Source organism: Sceloporus occidentalis, unplaced genomic scaffold, assembly GCF_023333645.1.
Source record: "Sceloporus occidentalis isolate IW3139 unplaced genomic scaffold, rSceOcc1.0.p SCAF_1, whole genome shotgun sequence".
Taxonomy (NCBI): Eukaryota; Metazoa; Chordata; class Lepidosauria; order Squamata; family Phrynosomatidae; genus Sceloporus; species Sceloporus occidentalis.
The window spans coordinates 79,088,246-79,107,368 of NW_028316981.1; the positions used below are offsets into that span (position 1 = coordinate 79,088,246).

A 19,123-nucleotide genomic window follows, 5' to 3' on the forward strand; every position below is an offset into this window, starting at 1 on the left:
GTACACAGGCAAGCATTCTCTGAAGATGCCAGCCACAGATGCTGGCGAAACATCAGGAAGAAAATCTTCTATGGAAGAAGGCATTCCCTTAAGCATTCTGGACCCAAGCCATGTAGGGCTTTAAAGGTAATCACCAACACCTTGTACCTTGCCTGGAAACTAAACCACCTAGAGAGGACTCAGGAACAAGAGAGGGAGGAAGAAGGAATGTGAGAAAGGAAATACATTGACAACATAAACTGTGTGAAAGACTCAGCTTCACCGGAAATGGGGGAGGAGGTTAAAATTAAGTTTGCCTTTTCTGCCTCCTTCCATTCTGTCTAAATAATAGAGACTGGTGTAAGGGTCAGAAAGAGAAAGTGGCAGTGTGAGCTCTGGGAGATGCTGGGTATGCAGAGATGGAGGGAAGTGTCTTGACATGCTGGCTGTCACAGTGTCACAGAGCGCACAATTTGACTGCTTAGGTTGTGTGAACTGTGAGAGAATGTTTAGAGGAGGAGAGGGTGTTTCTCTGCATGCCTAAGGACAACTCAGGAATGTGATTTAGAACTTTATCACACCATCCTGCTGTCCACCACAAGCCCACTAGTTTAAGAATGTAAGTATACAGGGGAATCACTCTTCCCTACCCAGCGTCACACAGTATATATATATATATATATATATATATATATATACACACCACTCTCTTCTAGGTCAGCATTCTCTGATGATGCCAACCACAAATGCTGATGAAACGTCAGGAATAAACTATTCTAGAACATGGCCACATAGCCTGAAAAACCCACAAAATCTATACAGGTTTGGCATCGTTTCTTAGCACATCTTTCTTCACAATAGCACTTTGGTGATCCGTGTTTGGATAATCTGTTTTCAGGAGTGCCAAACATTGCCTTTTGGGAAGAAGCGTGGGAATTAGGTACCCTGGCTGCCAGCCGCCTCCCGAAGCCAATTGTTGTGTGAATGTGCACACACCAGCTGGTTGGCAGCTTTGATCGCTGTGAGAGGAACAGAATCACACCCAGTCACACCATGTGACTGCCTGAGAAATGGAAATGCAGCAGAAGGGACCTATAGCACAAAGACAGTAATAGAATAGCAGTGAGATTGAGAGCCTATTAATGGGGTTTGCCCATCAATGAAAATGTGGGGCTGAACCGCAGACCCTCAGATGCCAGTCTGCAGAGAGATATTAGGGAACAAAGTGAATATAGTTATAATACTGCATAAATATGGTACCAGTCCTATGACTTCTGCTCCTTTGGGGAAAATTGCATCTACCATATCAGAAAGCTTGAGAAACACCACTGTAAACAGTATGGTGATTACCCCCCCCTCCACATATATATACTATGACTCTGCCACTTTTATTGGTTTTAATTTTATTTTTTAAACGTATATTACACAGAAAGTAGTGTAAAATTCAGATGCTTTGTTTAGCTTATTACCAAAAAGGAAACCTGACAATACAGATTATTAATTTTTGCTGTTTGTTTGTTTGAACAGTACAGTTCTGCTCCTCAATCTGGGCTATAGTGTAGCTGAATTCCATGCCCCCTGAAGAAATGCACTTGTCCATATAGAAATCCAGCCAATCTGGCATGTTCTTGATGTGTTGGACTACGAATCCCATCCCATCTCCAATTGTGTATGTCGAGATTATAGTCCGAGGTATATACGTGGGAAGAAAATGGGAGAGGATTGTTTCGTACCTTTTCTCAGCATTTCCAAGGTGCATTAACTGAATTCTCCCCTTGGCAGAATGAGAGAACATTTTCTGGTGGTTTTAATAGGTAAAACAGCAACAGTGACAGCAATACATTAGTAATGAAAATAACTAGCTACTTTCTGGATCATAGAAATGACATGTTGGGTGATCAGATGGAGGAATAAAATATTCAGTTCCCTTTTTTAAAAAAGTATAATCAAACTCAGCACTATATGATGAGTATTATATGATTATGTCCTTTTAAAAAACTTAGGATGAAGAAAGCTGGGTCCTAGAGCTAAAGTTCTCTAGTCTGTGTGCAGATAGACACTAATGAACTCTGTGGAATGGTTCTGGGCAAACATTAAAATTTGAACTCCAAATCAGATCTCAGAATTTTATAGACATTTTAACAGCAAGCAGAATTCAGAATGGGAATCTATAGAAAAGGAAACCTTACCATCCATGCCTATTAATTTCCTGGCATACTTAAAACAATTTACCAAAGGTCATATACAAACTACTTTGTATCAGAAACCCACTAGATGTTAAACATACCCTCCAGTACATGTGATAATGTGTTCGGTCATCAAGTGGGTTAGCAAAATGCAGCCCACCAGATGTTGCTGAACTGGAGCTCCCATCTTTCCTCACAAATTGGCTATACTCATTAGTTTGGTGACATCTGGAGAGTTGCACTTTGCCCATGCCTTCTGAATACATTCAAATTATACTACGTAACTAAAACTATTACAACTCTCCTGCTAGGGAAGCATAACCTTAAATGAGAACTGCCAGGCATCCCTGCTGTTAAACTAATGTGATGAAATTTAAAGTAAATTGACCCAGCCAAGCTGATAACCAGGGAAGGTCTGGTATAGCAGAAGTCTAATAGAAGACAGAAAAAAGGCAAAACTACTCAACACCTCCTTTGCCTCAGTCTTCTCCCAAAAGAAAAACACTGCTCAAACTGGGAAAAATAGAGCAGATGATGCAGCAGGGGAAATTCAGCAAAGAATAGGCAAAGAGGTAGTATAGGAATGCCTGGCTATTCTAAATGAATTAGTCTCCTGGGGCAGATTAATTACATCCAAGGGTATTTTAAAAAACAGCAGAAGTAATCTCAGAACCACTGGCAATAATCTTTGAGAATTCCTGGAGAATAGGAGAGGTCACAGAAGACTGGAGCAGGGCAAATATAGTCCTCATCTTCAAAAAAGGGAAAAAAGAGGACCCAAATAATTACCACTCACTCAGTGACATCAATACCAGGAAAGACCAGACAGCAGAGAGACAGCAAGTACTTAGAATGCCGTGATCACTAAAAGTGAACATGGGTTTCTCAAAAGCAAGTCATGCCAGACTAATTTGACAGTAATGTATGTAATTTCATGTTTGCATTGTATGAGTTTGGGTGAATATATTTGATAGTGGATGTCATGCGTTTTGTGTTGTGTGTTAATAAATCAATAAAAGTATTATTAAAAAGGGGGGAAAGGGATCCCAACAATTACTGCCCAGTTAGTCTGACATCAATACCAGCAAAGATTCTAGGTAAAAGAGGTAAAGGTAGTCCCTATACATGAATGTTTAGTCGTACCCGACTGTAGAGGGACGTGCTCATCTTCATTACTAAGCCAAAGAGCCAGCATTGTCTGAAGATAAATCTAGTGGTAGTGTGGATGCTGTTACCTTCCCACCAAAGTGGTATGTAAGTATCTATTTGCATTTTACATGCTTTCAAACTGCTAGATGGGCAGAAACTGGTACTAGTGACAGAAGCTCACCCCATCATGCAGCGCTCAGGCTTCAAACTGCCAACTTTCCAATCGTACAAGGGTCAGAATTGGCAACTTAACCACTAAGCCACCACATCCCCAAAGATAGAGCAGATCATTTAACAGAGAGTTTGTGAACATTTAGAAGGGAATGCCATAATTACAAAAAGTGAACATGGGCTGGGTCATGTTTTGGGTCTTTTGTTTTGTTTTGTTTTGTTTTGAGGTTGTTGTTTTTTTGGTAAAATTACCAGCTTGGTAGATGAAGGGAATGCTGTGGATATAGTATATCTTGATTTCAGTAAGGCCTTTGACAAAGTTCCCCATGACATTCTTGCAAATAAGCTTTTAAAATGTGGGCTAGACAAAGGAACTGTTACATGGATCTTTAATTGGTTGACCGGCCGAACCCAAAGGGTGCTCAACAATGGCTCCTTTTCATCTTGGAGAGAAGTGACCAGTGGGGTCCCACAGGGCTCTGTCCTGGGCCCAGTGCTATTCAACATCTTTATCAATGACCTGGATGACAGAATTGGGAGCATACTTATCAAATTTGCAGATGACACCAAATTAGGGGGAATAGCTAATACCCCAGAGGACAGGAACAAGATTCAAAATGACCTGAATAGACTAGAAAGCTGGGCCAAAGCTAACAAAATGAAATTCAACACAGAGAAATGTAAGGTATTGCACTTAGGGCGGAAAAATAAAATGCACAGATATAGGATGGGGGACGCCTGGCTGAATGAAACTACCTGTGAAACGGATCTGGGAGTCCAAGTAGAACAAAAGTTGAACATGAGCCAATAGTGCGATGCAGCAGCTAAAAAGGCCAATTCAATTCTAGGCTGCATCAATGGACATATTGTGTCTAGATCAAGGGAATTAATAGTGCCACTTTATGCTGCTTTGGTCAGACCTTACCTGGAATACTGTGTCCAGTTCCCTATGAGGAAAGACAGGGAGCTGGGGATGTTTAGCCTGGAGAAGAGACGGTTATGAGGTGATATGATAGCCCTGTTTAAACATTTGAAGGGATGTCATATTGAGGAGGGAGCAGGCTTGTTTTCTGCTGCTCCAAAGAACAGGACCTGGAACAATGGATGCAAGCTCCAAGAAAAGAGATTCCAGTTGAACATTAGGAGGAACTCCCTGGCAGTCAGGGCTGTTGGAACAAACTCTTGCTCTGGGCCTCACAACAAACTCCAACTCCCAGAATGTCATAGCTTTGAGTCAGACAACACGTTAATCCAATGCCAAACCAGGCTATTCTCCAGTGTAGATGAAGCCAAGCCACAGTCTCCTTTTTCCCCCTCTAGCCCCCGCCTCTGCCTCTACGTCATCCTCCCTCGACCAATCACCGCTCAGGGTTTGTGTGGAACTAAGAGGGCTCCTCCAATAGCTGAGCCAAGAGGGATCCTCCAATAGGCGCTCAGTTTCCTCGTTGCGCGCGCCGCCGCCGTCCCTGATTGGTCAGAGCGCGAAGGGGCGACAAAATGGCGGCGCCGAGCGTAGGAGCGGCGTCCTCCGGGGCAGGCTTTGCGAGCGCGGATTTCTGCGACCTCCGCGGGATCAAGAAGCAGCTGCTGGACGTGGCGGAGCGGAGCCGGGAGCGGGGCCTGCAGCACAGCGGGAAATGGTGAGCGGTCCTGTCCCTGCAAGAGTTGCTCTGCTTTCGCTTGGCTGCATCCGCACTGCAGAAAACAATCCGGTTTGGCAGCGCTCTCACTGCCCTGGCTCAGTGCTAGGGAATGATGGGAACTGTGGTTTTGTGTGAGACATGGAGCCCTTCCCTGACAGAGACAGCTCTGCGGCCACAGTAAACGGCATTCCCCAATCCCCTAGCACTCAGCCAGGGCAGTGAGAGCGGTCTCGAACTGGGTTATTTCTGCAGTGCGGATGCAATCCACGGCGCCGGTCTCTCACCAACTCTCCCAAACCGCACCATGCAGAATCCTTGGCAAGGTGTGTTTGCACTAATGTTACTCATGAGCCACATATCCCATAAATCACTCCATGTGAGGGCCATAGTTGTGACATGAAGAACTAGCAAAATTGAAATTGTACCTTTAAATGACAGTGTCATAGGCACGGCTTCAGTGTATGTACACAGCGCGGCTATTCCACTATAACTGTTGCATTCTGGGATTTGTGGTTTAAGGGGGGCATTTAGAATTCTCAGCCAGAGAGCTCTAAGGCCTCACTGAACTGCAAACCCCAGAATGCAACAGGAGGCAGTCAGAGCAGTCAAAGTGGAATAGCACCGCTATAAGAGTCTAGTGTGGTAAGCTAAGAAAGTGAAAATTGGATAAAATGGGATGTTTTAAAATATTTAAACTTTAAAACCTGGCGCCTCTCCTTTCTCCTGCCACTCAGCTCCAAACTCCAGCTCACACCATCTTCTCAGCACTTTAAAGGGGTGTTTGGGGAGCAGTGGGGTCACCTCCCCTTTGGGTGCCACCTTGCGCAGCCCCCCCCCCCATATCACTCTAGTGTCAGCCCTGTGAACGGCTTGTCGCCCCTCACTACTGGCGAAGTGGACTGGGAGTGATGGGAGGTAGAGTCCAACAATATCAGGGGGGTCACCCTCAGCCCCTGCTGCTGCCTTGTGGCGCCTGAGCATTTTACAAAGCTGAGCTTGTGGCAAGTAGGTGGGTTTTAAACCATTTTAAGCTGGTCTAAGCTACTTCGTATGTGGGATGATGGGTTTGTGCAAAATGAGTACTTTTAAAGTGCCTGTTAATATAAAGTACAAGCGGCTGCCTGCAAGATGAATAAGTGAACAGCATGGGAAATCTTGATACACGTGTGTCTAGAGAGAGCGTTGTGGGGAACTAGGCAGGCTGCCTGTGGCAATGTTTTCTCCAGTGCAGTAGACTTTCTTGTTGCAGGGCCTCAGAGCTGGCTTTTGCCCTGGACCCTCTGCCCCTGAATGAGCTGCCTCCTGCGCCTGCACTCACAGAGGTATGGACAAGTAGAGGGGGGTTTGTTGTAATACTCCTCAGAAATTTGCTCAGGAGTCCTCCCCCCCAAAAAATCCCCATCAACTTGTAGTTAGAAGAGTAGACATCTGGGGTAGCTGTGTTTTCCATATAGCAAATCCAATAACATGCAAACATTGATACCTTTATTGGGCCAACCAAAACGCATAATGACATGTTCTAAGCTTTTGAAGTCACACTGGCTTCTTCATCAGGCAGACAGGAGAAAGAAATTGAAGATGTTAGTCATAGGCCTGCATTTTTTGTTTCTGGTTTTATTTCAGATGGTAGGGAGGGCTGTCTGCAGGCTGGCACCTTTCCCTTTGGCCATATGATCACTGGTAGACAGTACCAAAGTAGACAGTAACACTGAAAGGATCATTGCAGTCCATAACCATTCTCAGAAGCCCTGATCCAGCTTTCCTTGCATACTGATATTTGATGGGAGGAAAATTGTCAGTGGATCTTTTTCAGTGATACTTTCTTCCAGTTGTGAAATCCCCCCCCCCCCCCCGGTCTACTTGACACCTACTTCATTGATATTTTGGTAATACTTTTTTATTTTCACACCTTTAACTTGCGGTATCATTTACTGCCAAATTATATCAGAAAGTTGTGTTTTAGAATTCTAGAATTTTATCTCCTTGGATATTTTTTAATTCTTTATTTCTTACACTTGCTATATTGTCTGCTTTAAATTGGGTTCTTAATTTTTTTTTGTATTTAACTGGATTTTACTGTCTTAACGTTCCTAATCGTTTGTCTTTCTCAAAAGACTTTTGCTATAGAATGATTCAGAAGTTATTACTTATTTATTAAAAGTGTTTTAATATTCATTTCATACTAAGCTAATCTATCAGGGCATTACCAGAGGCATAAAAAACTGAGATATGCCACATATACAGTTGCCCTCCATTTTCGCAGACTTCAGATCCGTAACCTTTGCTTACTCACGAGGAGCAAATGGAGGGGGTTAAAATGGGGGACGTGCCCAAGGTGTGCACCTATGGCCGCTTGTGGGCAGGCATCCCTATTCAAGCCCATGGGGTTGAATATCTGTAAGTTTCTGTTTCTGCAGGGGGGTCCGGAACGGATCCCCCGTGAAAATGGAGGGCTTACTGTACTAAAATAGATTGACAAAATAGCACAATAAAAATATCAAAACATTAACAGTAGCAGAGTGAAGTAAACAAACAAGTACAAAAAAAAATCAAGGAAATAAATGTGAAACATATAAATAGAAACACTGAAACATACTAAGTAGCCTGTAGGATTTTCAAACTGATTTGTGAAGCCTCACTTATTAGAGAGCATAAGATTTAATTATGGATCTCTGATTTATCTCTGATAGTTATTGTGTTTTTTTCCCTAAGGAGATGTGAGGGAGGGTTTAAAATCCAGTTATTAAAAGATCCCTTAAATCTTAGATTTCTTGTAGCAATTCTGGAAGTGTGAATCATTATCCAAGCAAACAAATTCCTTTTTTAGCCTCTCCCTGTCCTCTCCTTTCCTTTAATTTCTTATCCATGAGGCTTTAAACCAACTAATCTACTATCCTGGGAGAAGTTATATTTTAATTAAACAATGGGCACTTGGTCTAACTTGTTCTCAACCTCCAGTATTTTCTTTGTCAATATGAGAGTGTTTGATACATTGAAAAACTAAAGTTAAAGAAAAATTATATTATTTCCTTGAAACTTTTCTTGCCAGAAGGAGTCAGGAATTCATTTTGTTGGAATACAACTTGTTTTCCTTCATTTTTAGGAAGATGCTCGTGACTTGGATGCTTACACTCTTGCTAAATCATATTTTGATCTGAAAGAATATGACAGGGCTGCCTACTTTCTCCGGGGCTGCAAGAGCCAGAAGGCCTATTTCCTATATATGTATTCTAGATACCTGGTGAGCTAATGAAATTGTTCAGCCTTTTTTCCTTGATTTTGATATATATTTTTATCTCCATGAATAACCCTACTGCATTTAAGAAGGGAATTACAGTGGGGCCTTGTTATCCACAGGCTTGCCATCTGCGGATTTAAGCTTCCATGGACAACAAATGTCCATTGTCCCCGCTGACAGTACGTGCATGTGGCTGTGCGCCATTAGGGACAGCCTGCGTTTACCTGAGGCCCTGCTATCTCTAGTGGCATGTGACCATGTGCACATGCCACCATTGGGGACAGTAGGACTTTAGGTCCCACGGTTTTTGGTATCCATGGGGGGTGGGTGTCTGGAACTGATCCCCCGCAGATATCGAGGTCCCACTGTATAAGTTACTTCCTCTTTTTCTGCTGTGGCTGGTAACTGAACCATTGTCATGAAGATGTGAACGTGGCATGATATGAGATTGGGTATTACAGTTGGTTTTTGTTTTGCAGTCAGGTGAAAAAAAGAAGGATGATGAGACAGTGGATAGTCTGGGTAAGAAATTGCCAACAGATCCTTTATCATTTTTTGGTTTTTTTCTCTTAATTTTCTACTAGTCTGTCAATTTTACAAAATCAAACAAAATACAAAACAAGAGCAAATGTAATTCAATCTTTTACATTCTTTTCCTTGTTATGCATCTTTCTTGAGTTTGAATTGAGTATCAGATTCTATCATTGGATTGTGTTTGATACAATTAAGCACTATGTATAGTAGGATTTATAATGTTGGTTTTATAATTTATCAGATCCAAGGCCGTGGTTGGAAGCCACTAAGCATACATTATTGCTAGGTGTGACATTTTACAGTCCTCTTTTGAGTTAACACAGAGCTGTGTAAAACTAGAAACAATATAGCTACATTCCATCTTGCTGGTTTTCAATAACAATAGACCTAAATGAATTGGTGCAAATATGTGCATCTAATTATTGAGTCTAGTTCTTTGGAAGAGCTTCTATGTTCAAATAAAAATAATACTATTGTAAAACATTTGAGATGCAGTAACCTATGGGAATGATTCAACCTTTTCACCTCAAGCTATAGTAGTATTTATTCACAGTCTGGATGCAGAAATTACTGAATGGAAGTCTATGCTTTGGTTTACTGTAGTTGTCTTGCGCTACTATAAGCTGTTGATTCTTACCTATAAGCCAGTGCTACATAAACTTAACAATTTTGTGCTTGTTGGAGAGAGATGACGAACATACTAGGCAGTAAGTAAATTATTCTTTTTTACAGGTCCCTTAGAAAAGGGACAGGTGAAGAATGAAGTTCTGAGGGAATTACGGGTAGAGCTTAGCAAAAAACATAAAGCCCGAGAGCTGGATGGATTTGGCCTTTATCTGTAAGTATCTAAGAGGGACATGAATAAATCATGTAGGGTAGAGGTGGAAAAAATAATAGGATTCCCTTTTCCCTAGATGAATATTCATTTCATACCTCTTCAACATAGCCTTCTGTGCAACTTCAGGAATATTACTGAAAAAATGTACATACACATGCTATAGTCAATAGCAAATATGCATACATTGTAATGGACAGCCTGCGTAGAGTTGTAGCCTGAGCGTTAGACTACAATTTTGGAGAACCCCGCTCAGCTATGGAGACCCACTGTGTGACCTTTGGCAAAATTCAGAGAAAAGCAAAGGCAATCCACCTCTGGGCAAACCATGCCAAGAAAACTCCATGACAGGTTTGCCTTAGGGTCACCATATGTCAAAATGATTTAAAGGCACACAACAACAGTATATTAGAAAAACAAATAGAACATACATACTCTGAAAAATACTCAAAATGCCTGTGTTGGTGGGGAGGATATTGCAACTGGATATAAAACTGCTACAGTAGTCTGAGAAATACAATGAACATAAGCCTTGATAATTTTTCACATCAATATGTAGGATCTAGTCATATATTTGAATCCATGTATGTAAATGAGATTGTGAAAAGAGTAGAGTGGGGTACCCCTTTATTCATGTTGCATGTTAATCATATAGAGATCGGCTTTGGATGTGACAATAAGTCATTCTGTTTATTGGTAAGAAGCAGTGTGTTGGTGCATGTTGCTTGATTGTTGTCTTTTGTTTTGTCAGCTTAATAAACCAGGATGTTTGTCCGAAGTGGGATTCTGGACTTGTTATTCTGCTAAGTTCTTGGCTTTTGACTCTTGGCTTTTTGTAGGAGCAACAAAACAGACATCTTGGTTCTATATTATTAAACAAACTAGTGCTGGAAGTTACCTGCTGTATCTGTCTGGTCCCTCTCTTAGGAGGAAGCAAGTTCAGCAATCAAGCATGCTGCTCAAAAACAAGAAGCAAGATTTCTTAATAGTTCTCTTACATGCAAACTAGGCCTGAGTATCAGGTTGGGACATAGTGATGGCATAGGCTTTTGCCTTTGTAGTATTTATTTTTTCCTCTGTATCCTAACAGGTATGGGGTTGTGTTACGAAAGTTGGACTTAGTGAAGGAGGCCATTGATGTGTTCGTTGAAGCTACCCACGTTTTGCCATTACACTGGGGGGCCTGGCTGGAGCTTTGTAACTTGATTACAGACAAAGAAATGGTAAGTTTGGGGATTCTCAAGGGAAATATGTGTTAATTTAAAATTCAGTCTTTGTTTTCTCATGTAATTTGACCTATGAAACATTGACTGCTCTGGAATTGATATTAATCTTGATGGCTTTCCTGAATCAAAAACAGTTCAATTCAGCTGAAGAACCTAAAGTCATAGCTGTTTATGTTAGTCTATTCTAACTGTTCAGACAAGTTGAATACGGTTCTTGGGGGTTGCTATAGTGTATTCTCTAAGTGTATCCTTCTTCTGTTTGGTGGTTGCTGCCAGCTGAAGTTCCTGTCCTTGCCAGATACCTGGATGAAGGAGTTCTTCTTGGCACATATCTACACAGAACTGCAGCTGATAGAAGAAGCCTTACAGAAGTATCAGAGTCTTATTGATGCAGGATTCTCCAAAAGCACCTACATTATCTCCCAGATTGCAGTGGCCTATCACAATATCCGAGGTCAGTAAAACTTCTCAGATTTGGGGTATGTCCTTGTTTTGTTTCTTGCTGTGCTTACTCTGGTGTGTGGTTTTTTTCCTTCAGATATTGATAAAGCTTTGTCCATCTTCAATGAATTAAGGAAACAAGATCCTTATAGGATAGAAAATATGGACACTTTTTCTAATCTGCTATATGTTAGGGTGAGTACTTTTTTCCTCTGCCACCAAAATGTATCATAGCAACCCAACATCTACAGGGTGTGTACAGCACCTGTCTCTAGCATGTTAAGTACACACACACATATAAATGTATAATTAGATAGGGACATGGGGTGGGGAGTGCACTAATAATATAATCCTGTTTTCCAAAAAAACCTTGTATCACTGATTTAACTGATGCTTATTCCTTGGTATTGGTACAGTACACCTTTTGAGTCTAGGCCTTTCTCACCTGTTCAGGATAAAAAAAAAATCAGATTTTCAAAATTAGAAGTTAATTGTCAGTCGTTCTACGTTTAGCTTTTTCCTGATGTCTGCCATTGTATGTAGTTAGTGTATTTGTACAGGGCCCTGTGTCAGAAATGGTCTCAGAGAACAATTGCCACATAAAGAATAAACTTGAGATATCCAAGAGCAGTTTTTTAAGCTACTTCAGATATTGAATGAAATAACAAAAACATTGGGCAGCTCTTATTGTTAATGACTTCCAAGCATTCTACATGGCTTACATTTTGCCACCATTTTTGTGGAAAACCAAGTAATAAAATGTGGGTTGCATGTCTGAGCTTTTTGCTTCTTGTAATTACACGAAAATAGCCACTTAATCATGTCACCCAAAGTTTATTAATTAGTCCTAAACAAAAAGAGAGAACTCTAATAGTAGTATTACTGTCATCTCTGTTTTTTGTGTCTTGATTTATAACAGGAAGACAGCAGATTTGTATTGCTTGACTTCATTGTGATGGCTTTTTGTGCTTTTGAACAGCTTCTGGGTTGCACCCAGAAAAACTCAAATCTTATTTCTTATTAAATATCCTGATTATTCAATCCAGTAACTCAGTTTGAGGTTTGAAAGTTTTAAAGCATTTGTTTTTAGTATATTATTTTAGCATTTTATAGTGTTGTGCTTTATTGTCTATTTTTATTATATATGTTTGAGGTTCCACCCTTTGGTAGGAAGGACATTATAAATAAATATTATTATATTTCTAATCTCTGAATTTAACTCCTTTTTTCACCTTGTCTCACACTCACATTGATTATGTGGTAGCCCTTGTCCTCATGCTTACCTGCTTTTATCACTTTAGGGCATGAAACCTGAATTGAGCTATTTGGCCCACAACCTCTGTGAGATTGACAAGTACCGTGTTGAGACATGCTGTGTAATTGGTGAGAGGCTTGCTTGCTTGCATCCTTGAGTGGGATGGATGGAATTCCTTGGTTCTTTTTCATGTGAGTTGTTGTTTCCCACTCCCAGGATATCTTTGGCTCACAGATCATTGTACTTTCTCAGGCAACTACTATAGTTTACGCTCGCAACATGAAAAAGCAGCACTTTATTTCCAGAGGGCATTAAAGCTGAATCCTCGGTATCTTGGAGCATGGACTCTCATGGGGCATGAATACATGGAGATGAAAAACACATCAGCAGCTATTCAGGCATACAGGTTTGTTTGAACACGTACCTTCCAAAATGAAGGTTTCACTTTGGATTCTGCATAGGGTGGTCTAACAAGGTTCTTCTACCAGTGTGGTTAATCCTCTACCTCCTTGTCTCCCCCCCTCCCCCGGACAGACATGCCATAGAAGTGAACAAAAGAGACTATAGAGCGTGGTATGGACTGGGACAAACATATGAAATACTTAAAATGCCATTTTATTGCCTCTATTACTATCGACGAGCCCATCAACTCAGGTAAAGCAACCATTGTAAGTCAATCTTGTGTAGTATCTCATTTTTTTAAAACTGCTGTTCTTATCACTGTGTGGAATCACATTCTTATACATCAAGGTTGGGAGTCTTGTGACCCTCCAGGTATCATAGCCCTGTAGTTCTCAACAACCTAGCTAGGGGTGAGGAGTGCCAGGAGCTAAGGTCCAGCAGCCTTGGTAGGGCTACATGATTCCCACCACTGCTGCAAATGGACTGTGCTATTTTTTTTATGCATCCACTTAAAAATCACCATACTTGTCCAGCAAATAAAACCACATGGCTTAGTGCAGACTGTATTTTTATATATTTTGTTTATTGAATATATAGCCCACCTTTCTCCCAAAATGGAATTGCCTATAAATCCACTGTGGTGGATTTACCAGAGGCAAAGGATGATATTATTATTATTATTTAATCTGTCACTTTTGCAAACAGTAATGATTGGCATCCTCTGGAAATAAAGTGCTGCTTTTCATGGGAGTTTGGTGCGTAAGTGAAAATTCAGATTTAAAATAAATTAAAATAAAATAAATTATTCTAATAGCTGAACATGGATCCCAGTGCCAAATTCTAGACTCGTATTTGAGCTTACTGTTGGATTTCATCTGAATACTCAGTCCCCAGCATGTTTATGGTGCTGAGTTCATTGTATTAGTCAGCTAGCTGGCTTTTTTGTATTTTTCACAGACCCAATGATTCCCGTATGCTGGTTGCTCTTGGAGAATGTTATGAGAAATTAAATCAGCTAGTAGAAGCCAAAAAGGTACAAGGGATTCAGATTTGCAGTAGACTGGTATTTAGGTTAACACCACAAAACGCATAAGGGAGTTGTATTTAGATGAGCAGTTGTATTGGAATCTTTTGAATTGTCTCTGTTTATGCAACATCTTTTGAGAATTGAATGGAATGGAGAATGTCGTGAGGATATAAAAAAATACCCCTACCCACCCATTGGTTCCTTGCATAGATTTTTTGTTCTGTTCGTTTACTGTGGGGGAGGACTCAATACAATAATAAGGACTATTCCTTCAGATAGTGTTCTCACTGCTTTCAGTCCTCTGTTCCGAAAAAGAGAGGTAGAGAGGCATGTCACCTAGAGCTATGGGGGAGCAGGCTAGTTTCTTTGGAGTTACAGTTTCTAAATAATTCTTTTATTAATACATCTCTGGGCTGTATCTGACTTATTCATGTCTGCCAAAGGGCATAGAAGTGACTGGGTAGGCATTTTGCTTCTAATCTGCATTTAGACAGTTGATATACATTTCACTCTTCTTTCTTGACAGTGTTACTGGAGAGCATATGCTGTAGGAGATGTGGAAAAAATGGCACTGGTGAAACTAGCAAAGTGAGTAATGAACAGCATGTGTACTGCTTCTGATTTTCATGGGCTTTCTCAGCAGGTTGGGAGTAATACCTGCGTGGGATATTTCCCTACTGTTATGGGAATGACCAATGGAAATGCCTGAGTATGGCAAGCAAAGACTTTCCAGCATTGTTTATTTATTCTTTGGGCCTGTACATATATATGTATTTATTTCTGCCTAATACCAGTTGAGTATCCCTTTTCTGAAATGGTTAGGACCAGAAGTGTTCAGTACTTCCAGTTTTGGAATACCTGTATTTGCATAAACAATGAGACATGATGAGGCTGGAGAGAGATTGAGGATCTATGAAATGTTTGGAATCCATGTGTAGTGCTTGACACAAATCCATGCCTCCTGCCATTTCACTGATCCTTACTGCAATTTTCTCCAGACTCGCAAATACAGTAAAGTCGCCCCTCCACATGTACGGCTTTGACTTTTGCAGTTTTGATTATTTGCAGTTTTGAGTAATATGTTTTCTTTAGGAATCCCTAGGTCCCCCAGAGAGATTCTGCTGGAAATTGACCGGAGGGTTGTGCTGGAGGATCTAGAGATTACTAGAGAAAACACCTCTAGGCTTTTGTAGGTCCTTCAGCATAATTCTGTGGTCAGCCTTTGGCAGTGTTGACTATAGAGTTGTGCTGGAGGATCTAGAGATTCTTAGAGAAGTGGTCTCTCTGGTAAAAAAAAAAACAGTGTTTATTTATTTGTGGTTTTTTCCACTTCCATGGGAGTCCTATTCTCCTAACCCCAGTGAATGTGGAAAGACCACTGTGCAGGTACATAGTTAAAAAATGATTTGGATTTTGGAGTATTTCAGAATTCAGAATTCCTGATAAGGGATACACAACCTGTAACAAATTAGATAGGTTTGCAGGGAATAATAAGTATATCCTGTTCTTAGAGGATACTTAGTCCCAAATTCTATTATTAGTCCTAAGTAGAGTAGACCCATTGAATCCACTAGATTTACCCCTGTGTTGACTCACTACTGAGCAGTTGATTCAACAAGTCTGCTCTAGTTGGGACTAACCAATAGGATATGGACCAGAATCCCATATAGTCTTTTATTTGGCATAACTTTATATATACTTAGCTAAGTAGCAGAGGGGCTAAAATATCCTGTTAGTGAATTGTGAAGATGCATATTGGGACTCCGGCAAAAAGTGCCTGATGTGCATTGGACGCTTTGCTACATAGTAACACAGCAGCCGCCCTCTACTGGATAAGGATGTTCTGAAACTGCCCAATTCTGATTCCCACATATGCAAATCTACTTACGAAGATGCAGTTCTGATACAAGATTAGTGTCCATCAATCAAGGACTTTTTCATCTGTTTTTTTAAATTTTATTTTATTTTCCAGGCTTCATGAGCAATTGAATGAATCAGAGCAAGCTGCTCAGTGCTATATCAAATACATCAAAGATATATATTCCTGTGGGGTGAGTGAGTTCCATACAATATAGTAAGAGAAAGAGAAAGTACACAGCAAAACTCTAAATATTTTTATCCTGTTCTAGGAGATTGTGGAGCACCTAGAAGTGAGCACTGCATTCCGCTACCTAGCTCAGTATTATTTCAAGTGCAAACTCTGGGATGAAGCCTCAGCCTGTGCCCAGAAATGCTGTGCATTTAATGATGTGAGTAGACATCCCATTGTAAGCAGACTCTTGTACTGGGGCCTAATGGCTACTTCTTTCTGATGACCAATTTAAAATATCACTGAGAACAGTCTTGGGATGCTGTCCATCCAGCAGGCTGCCTTAACACAATAAAACAAAATTAATTAGCTCCTAGGTCAGATTGCTATTTTTACCAAGGTAAGTAGCCTGCCTAAATATGCTAAAGGCACCAGATCACATCTCATCTTGGAAGGGGCAAAGCATACGTGTGGCATGGAGCGGCCTGTGGCCGCTCTAGCCACGATGAAGCCGCAATTGGCCCAGGACCACAACTGCCACATGGGCCGTCACAATCTTAAATGGACTGCCAGCAGGACCAGTTTTTTGCTGCTTCTTTTCCAGGCAGCCTCAGAGGCATCCTATCCTTCCCCCCCCCTCCCCCCCCCCCCTGCATCTGGAAGACACTTCTTTTCGCCCATCTGTTTCAGACTGGAAACAAGCAGGCTCAGATCTGATTAGTATTTGGGTGGGAGATTGCCAGTGAATATCACATGCTATATAATTCAGAGGAAGGAACTGATTATTCTTTCCCTAAGAAAACCCTATGAAATTCATGGGCTTTAAATTTGTTTGAAGTCACACACATACAGACACATAGTCATGTTAAAAGCTGTGATAAGACCTTTGTGGGTGTGTGACCATCACAGAGCAGCCTTTGGGTCTTAAAAATACATGACTGTGGTCAAACCTAAGACATTTTGGTAAGGGAAGGTGGATAAATTCTACTGGCTCCAACTAGCCTATTTCCCCAATGACTTCCATCCTTCTTGTCTGCTGTTTCTATGACCTTTTCCCTTCCACTGCCACCACCAATTGCTGAGCTAGTATATCAACATGGTCCCAACCCAGAAGGTGAGTTCTTATCAGCCATAAAATACTGTTTTCTCTCACTGAGATTTGGTTATATATTCAAGCAACTTGTGTCCACGGTGATTCAGGAAACATAAAGCAGATACTCCTATTTCTTTCTTATTAAGGTTTTTTTTTAAGTTTAATGTCCTGTCAAAGCCCATGTTACCTGTAGGCAATGTAAATTACATTCATTTGGCACTTTCCAGTAAACTCATGCACTAACCAGTATATAGAACACATGTAGGCAAAACACAGGTGATTCTTAGAGGCTTTTACTTTGTGCCATGTTATAGGTACCCAGGACCATGAATCCGCCCCCCCCCCCCGCCCCCAACCTTTCTTTAAGCATGGATGGACTTTTCCCAGGAGCTTCTGCATATGGTGTTTCTAGCTATCATCACAGTTTTTACTTTTTGCTAATGCAGTGTCTCTTCTTTTCCAGACTAGAGAAGAAGGGAAGGCCCTCCTACGACAAATCCTACAGTTAAGAAATCAAGGAGAGACCTCCTCCACAGAGATTGCCACACCTTTCTTACTTCCTTCTTCACTGTCGGCCAACAACACTCCAACACGTCGTGTGTCACCACTGAACCTGTCTAATATTACACCATAAACTGTCCTGAGCCAAAAAAATAATCCAGCTGGAATCTGGATATTTCTTTCTAGTGTTGTCACTTGAGGGTGGGGACTGTATTCAGTGCTGAATGCGAATAACTCATGATTAGGGACAGGTATTGTACTGCAGCTGTCAAAGATTAGTTGCATGAAAAGTATATCCTGAGTGAGCTGAACATCCCAATTTTTATCAGTCTTTTCTTCTCAGGAGATGTCACACTAGTTAAGAAGATATTTTTTCCAACATCTAAACTTGTTGGTATTGCTTTTCGGCCACCTCTTTATTATGTTCTTTTCCCAGATAATTGTCACAACATGTGTCAAATATGTGTAGCACATAAGGGAAATAAGTTTTTTGCTCTCATTTGAAAATGCAAGGGCAGCTTCTTCAACTGCTGAACCCTGTCCCTTTTTTTTACCTTTCGACAGAACAAGCTGTATTAAGTTAATAGCCTAGTGAAGAAAAGCCAGGGTGAAAAGTTAGCCATTGAACTAAATTCAGCTCATCTGTGCAACAATTAATGCTAATGTGCAGCCTAGTAACATGGTATGAACTGATGGAACCATTATTTTTGTTCAGATAATGACAGTTCTTGAGGAGACAAACCACCTGTTTGGTTTGTTCAGAAACTAAGCAGATCTCTTCTTTCAAAGCAGCTCTGCCCAGTTTTGTTTTTTTAAAGAGGAATTGATGTCTGTTAAACTGGTACTCTCCCTGGGGTGCACAGTTGAAACACTGAATATGCTTTTCTCAAGTCAACAGGAATATAATTTAATGCCTGTGATCAGTCCTCAGCGTACCACAGTAGAATGTGGAATAGCTTACTCAAGTCAACAATGTAGAGTACAGGAGAAGCTGGACAAGTACTCAAGTTCTATGGTTAAGCAGATAATAGTTTTAAAATACCTTACATTCTGCGTGTCATTAAATTGTTTTTATCAGTACATGTCCCTGTTACTTATTTGGTACAAACAAATCTGTGGCTTCCTTTATCCAGATCTTCCTCCAAAAGATCTGGAGTCCCCACCTCATTTTTCATCATGGCAAGAAGTTACGGTTAGACACTGACTGATGATCAGTGAGCAATAGTATGAGTCCAGGTCTCCCTGATTTTAAATCCAGCACTATAGTTGCTATATTGCCCAAGTTGCTTTGTGCAATTGTAATCTAAAATATCCATGGTAGGGGACAGAGTGGACTATGGAATTAATGTTTCCTGGCATGACATGCACTCCCAGATACTGGCTTTCCTAGGAGTCATTCACATGTTTTGTTTTT

At 40.9% G+C, this 19,123-nt stretch overlaps 1 protein-coding gene across 1 annotated transcript; it reads left to right on the top strand.

Annotated features, from left to right (window-relative positions):
- The first annotated feature begins 4,966 nt into the window (after positions 1–4,966).
- LOC149321674 (cell division cycle protein 23 homolog) lies at positions 4,967–18,789 on the top strand. The gene is made up of 16 exons (XM_089526777.1): positions 4,967–5,125; positions 6,378–6,450; positions 8,232–8,369; positions 8,846–8,888; positions 9,633–9,738; positions 10,826–10,958; positions 11,238–11,415; positions 11,500–11,597; positions 12,704–12,785; positions 12,910–13,063; positions 13,192–13,311; positions 14,017–14,092; positions 14,613–14,674; positions 16,059–16,137; positions 16,216–16,335; positions 17,672–18,789. The coding sequence occupies exons 1-16, from the start codon at positions 4,983–4,985 to the stop codon at positions 17,840–17,842; spliced, it is 1,776 nt and encodes a 591-aa protein (XP_089382903.1). The 5' UTR covers positions 4,967–4,982; the 3' UTR covers positions 17,843–18,789.
- The last annotated feature ends 334 nt before the right edge of the window (positions 18,790–19,123 follow it).

Coding starts and splice junctions, on each gene's coding strand:
- LOC149321674 (XM_089526777.1), top strand. CDS start 4,983: ATGGCGGCGCCGAGCGTAGGAGCGGCGTCCTCCGGGGCAGGCTTTGCG. Junction 8,889..9,632: donor TGAGACAGTGGATAGTCTGG/GTAAGAAATTGC, acceptor TCTTTTTTACAG/GTCCCTTAGAAAAGGGACAG. Junction 10,959..11,237: donor TGATTACAGACAAAGAAATG/GTAAGTTTGGGG, acceptor GGTTGCTGCCAG/CTGAAGTTCCTGTCCTTGCC.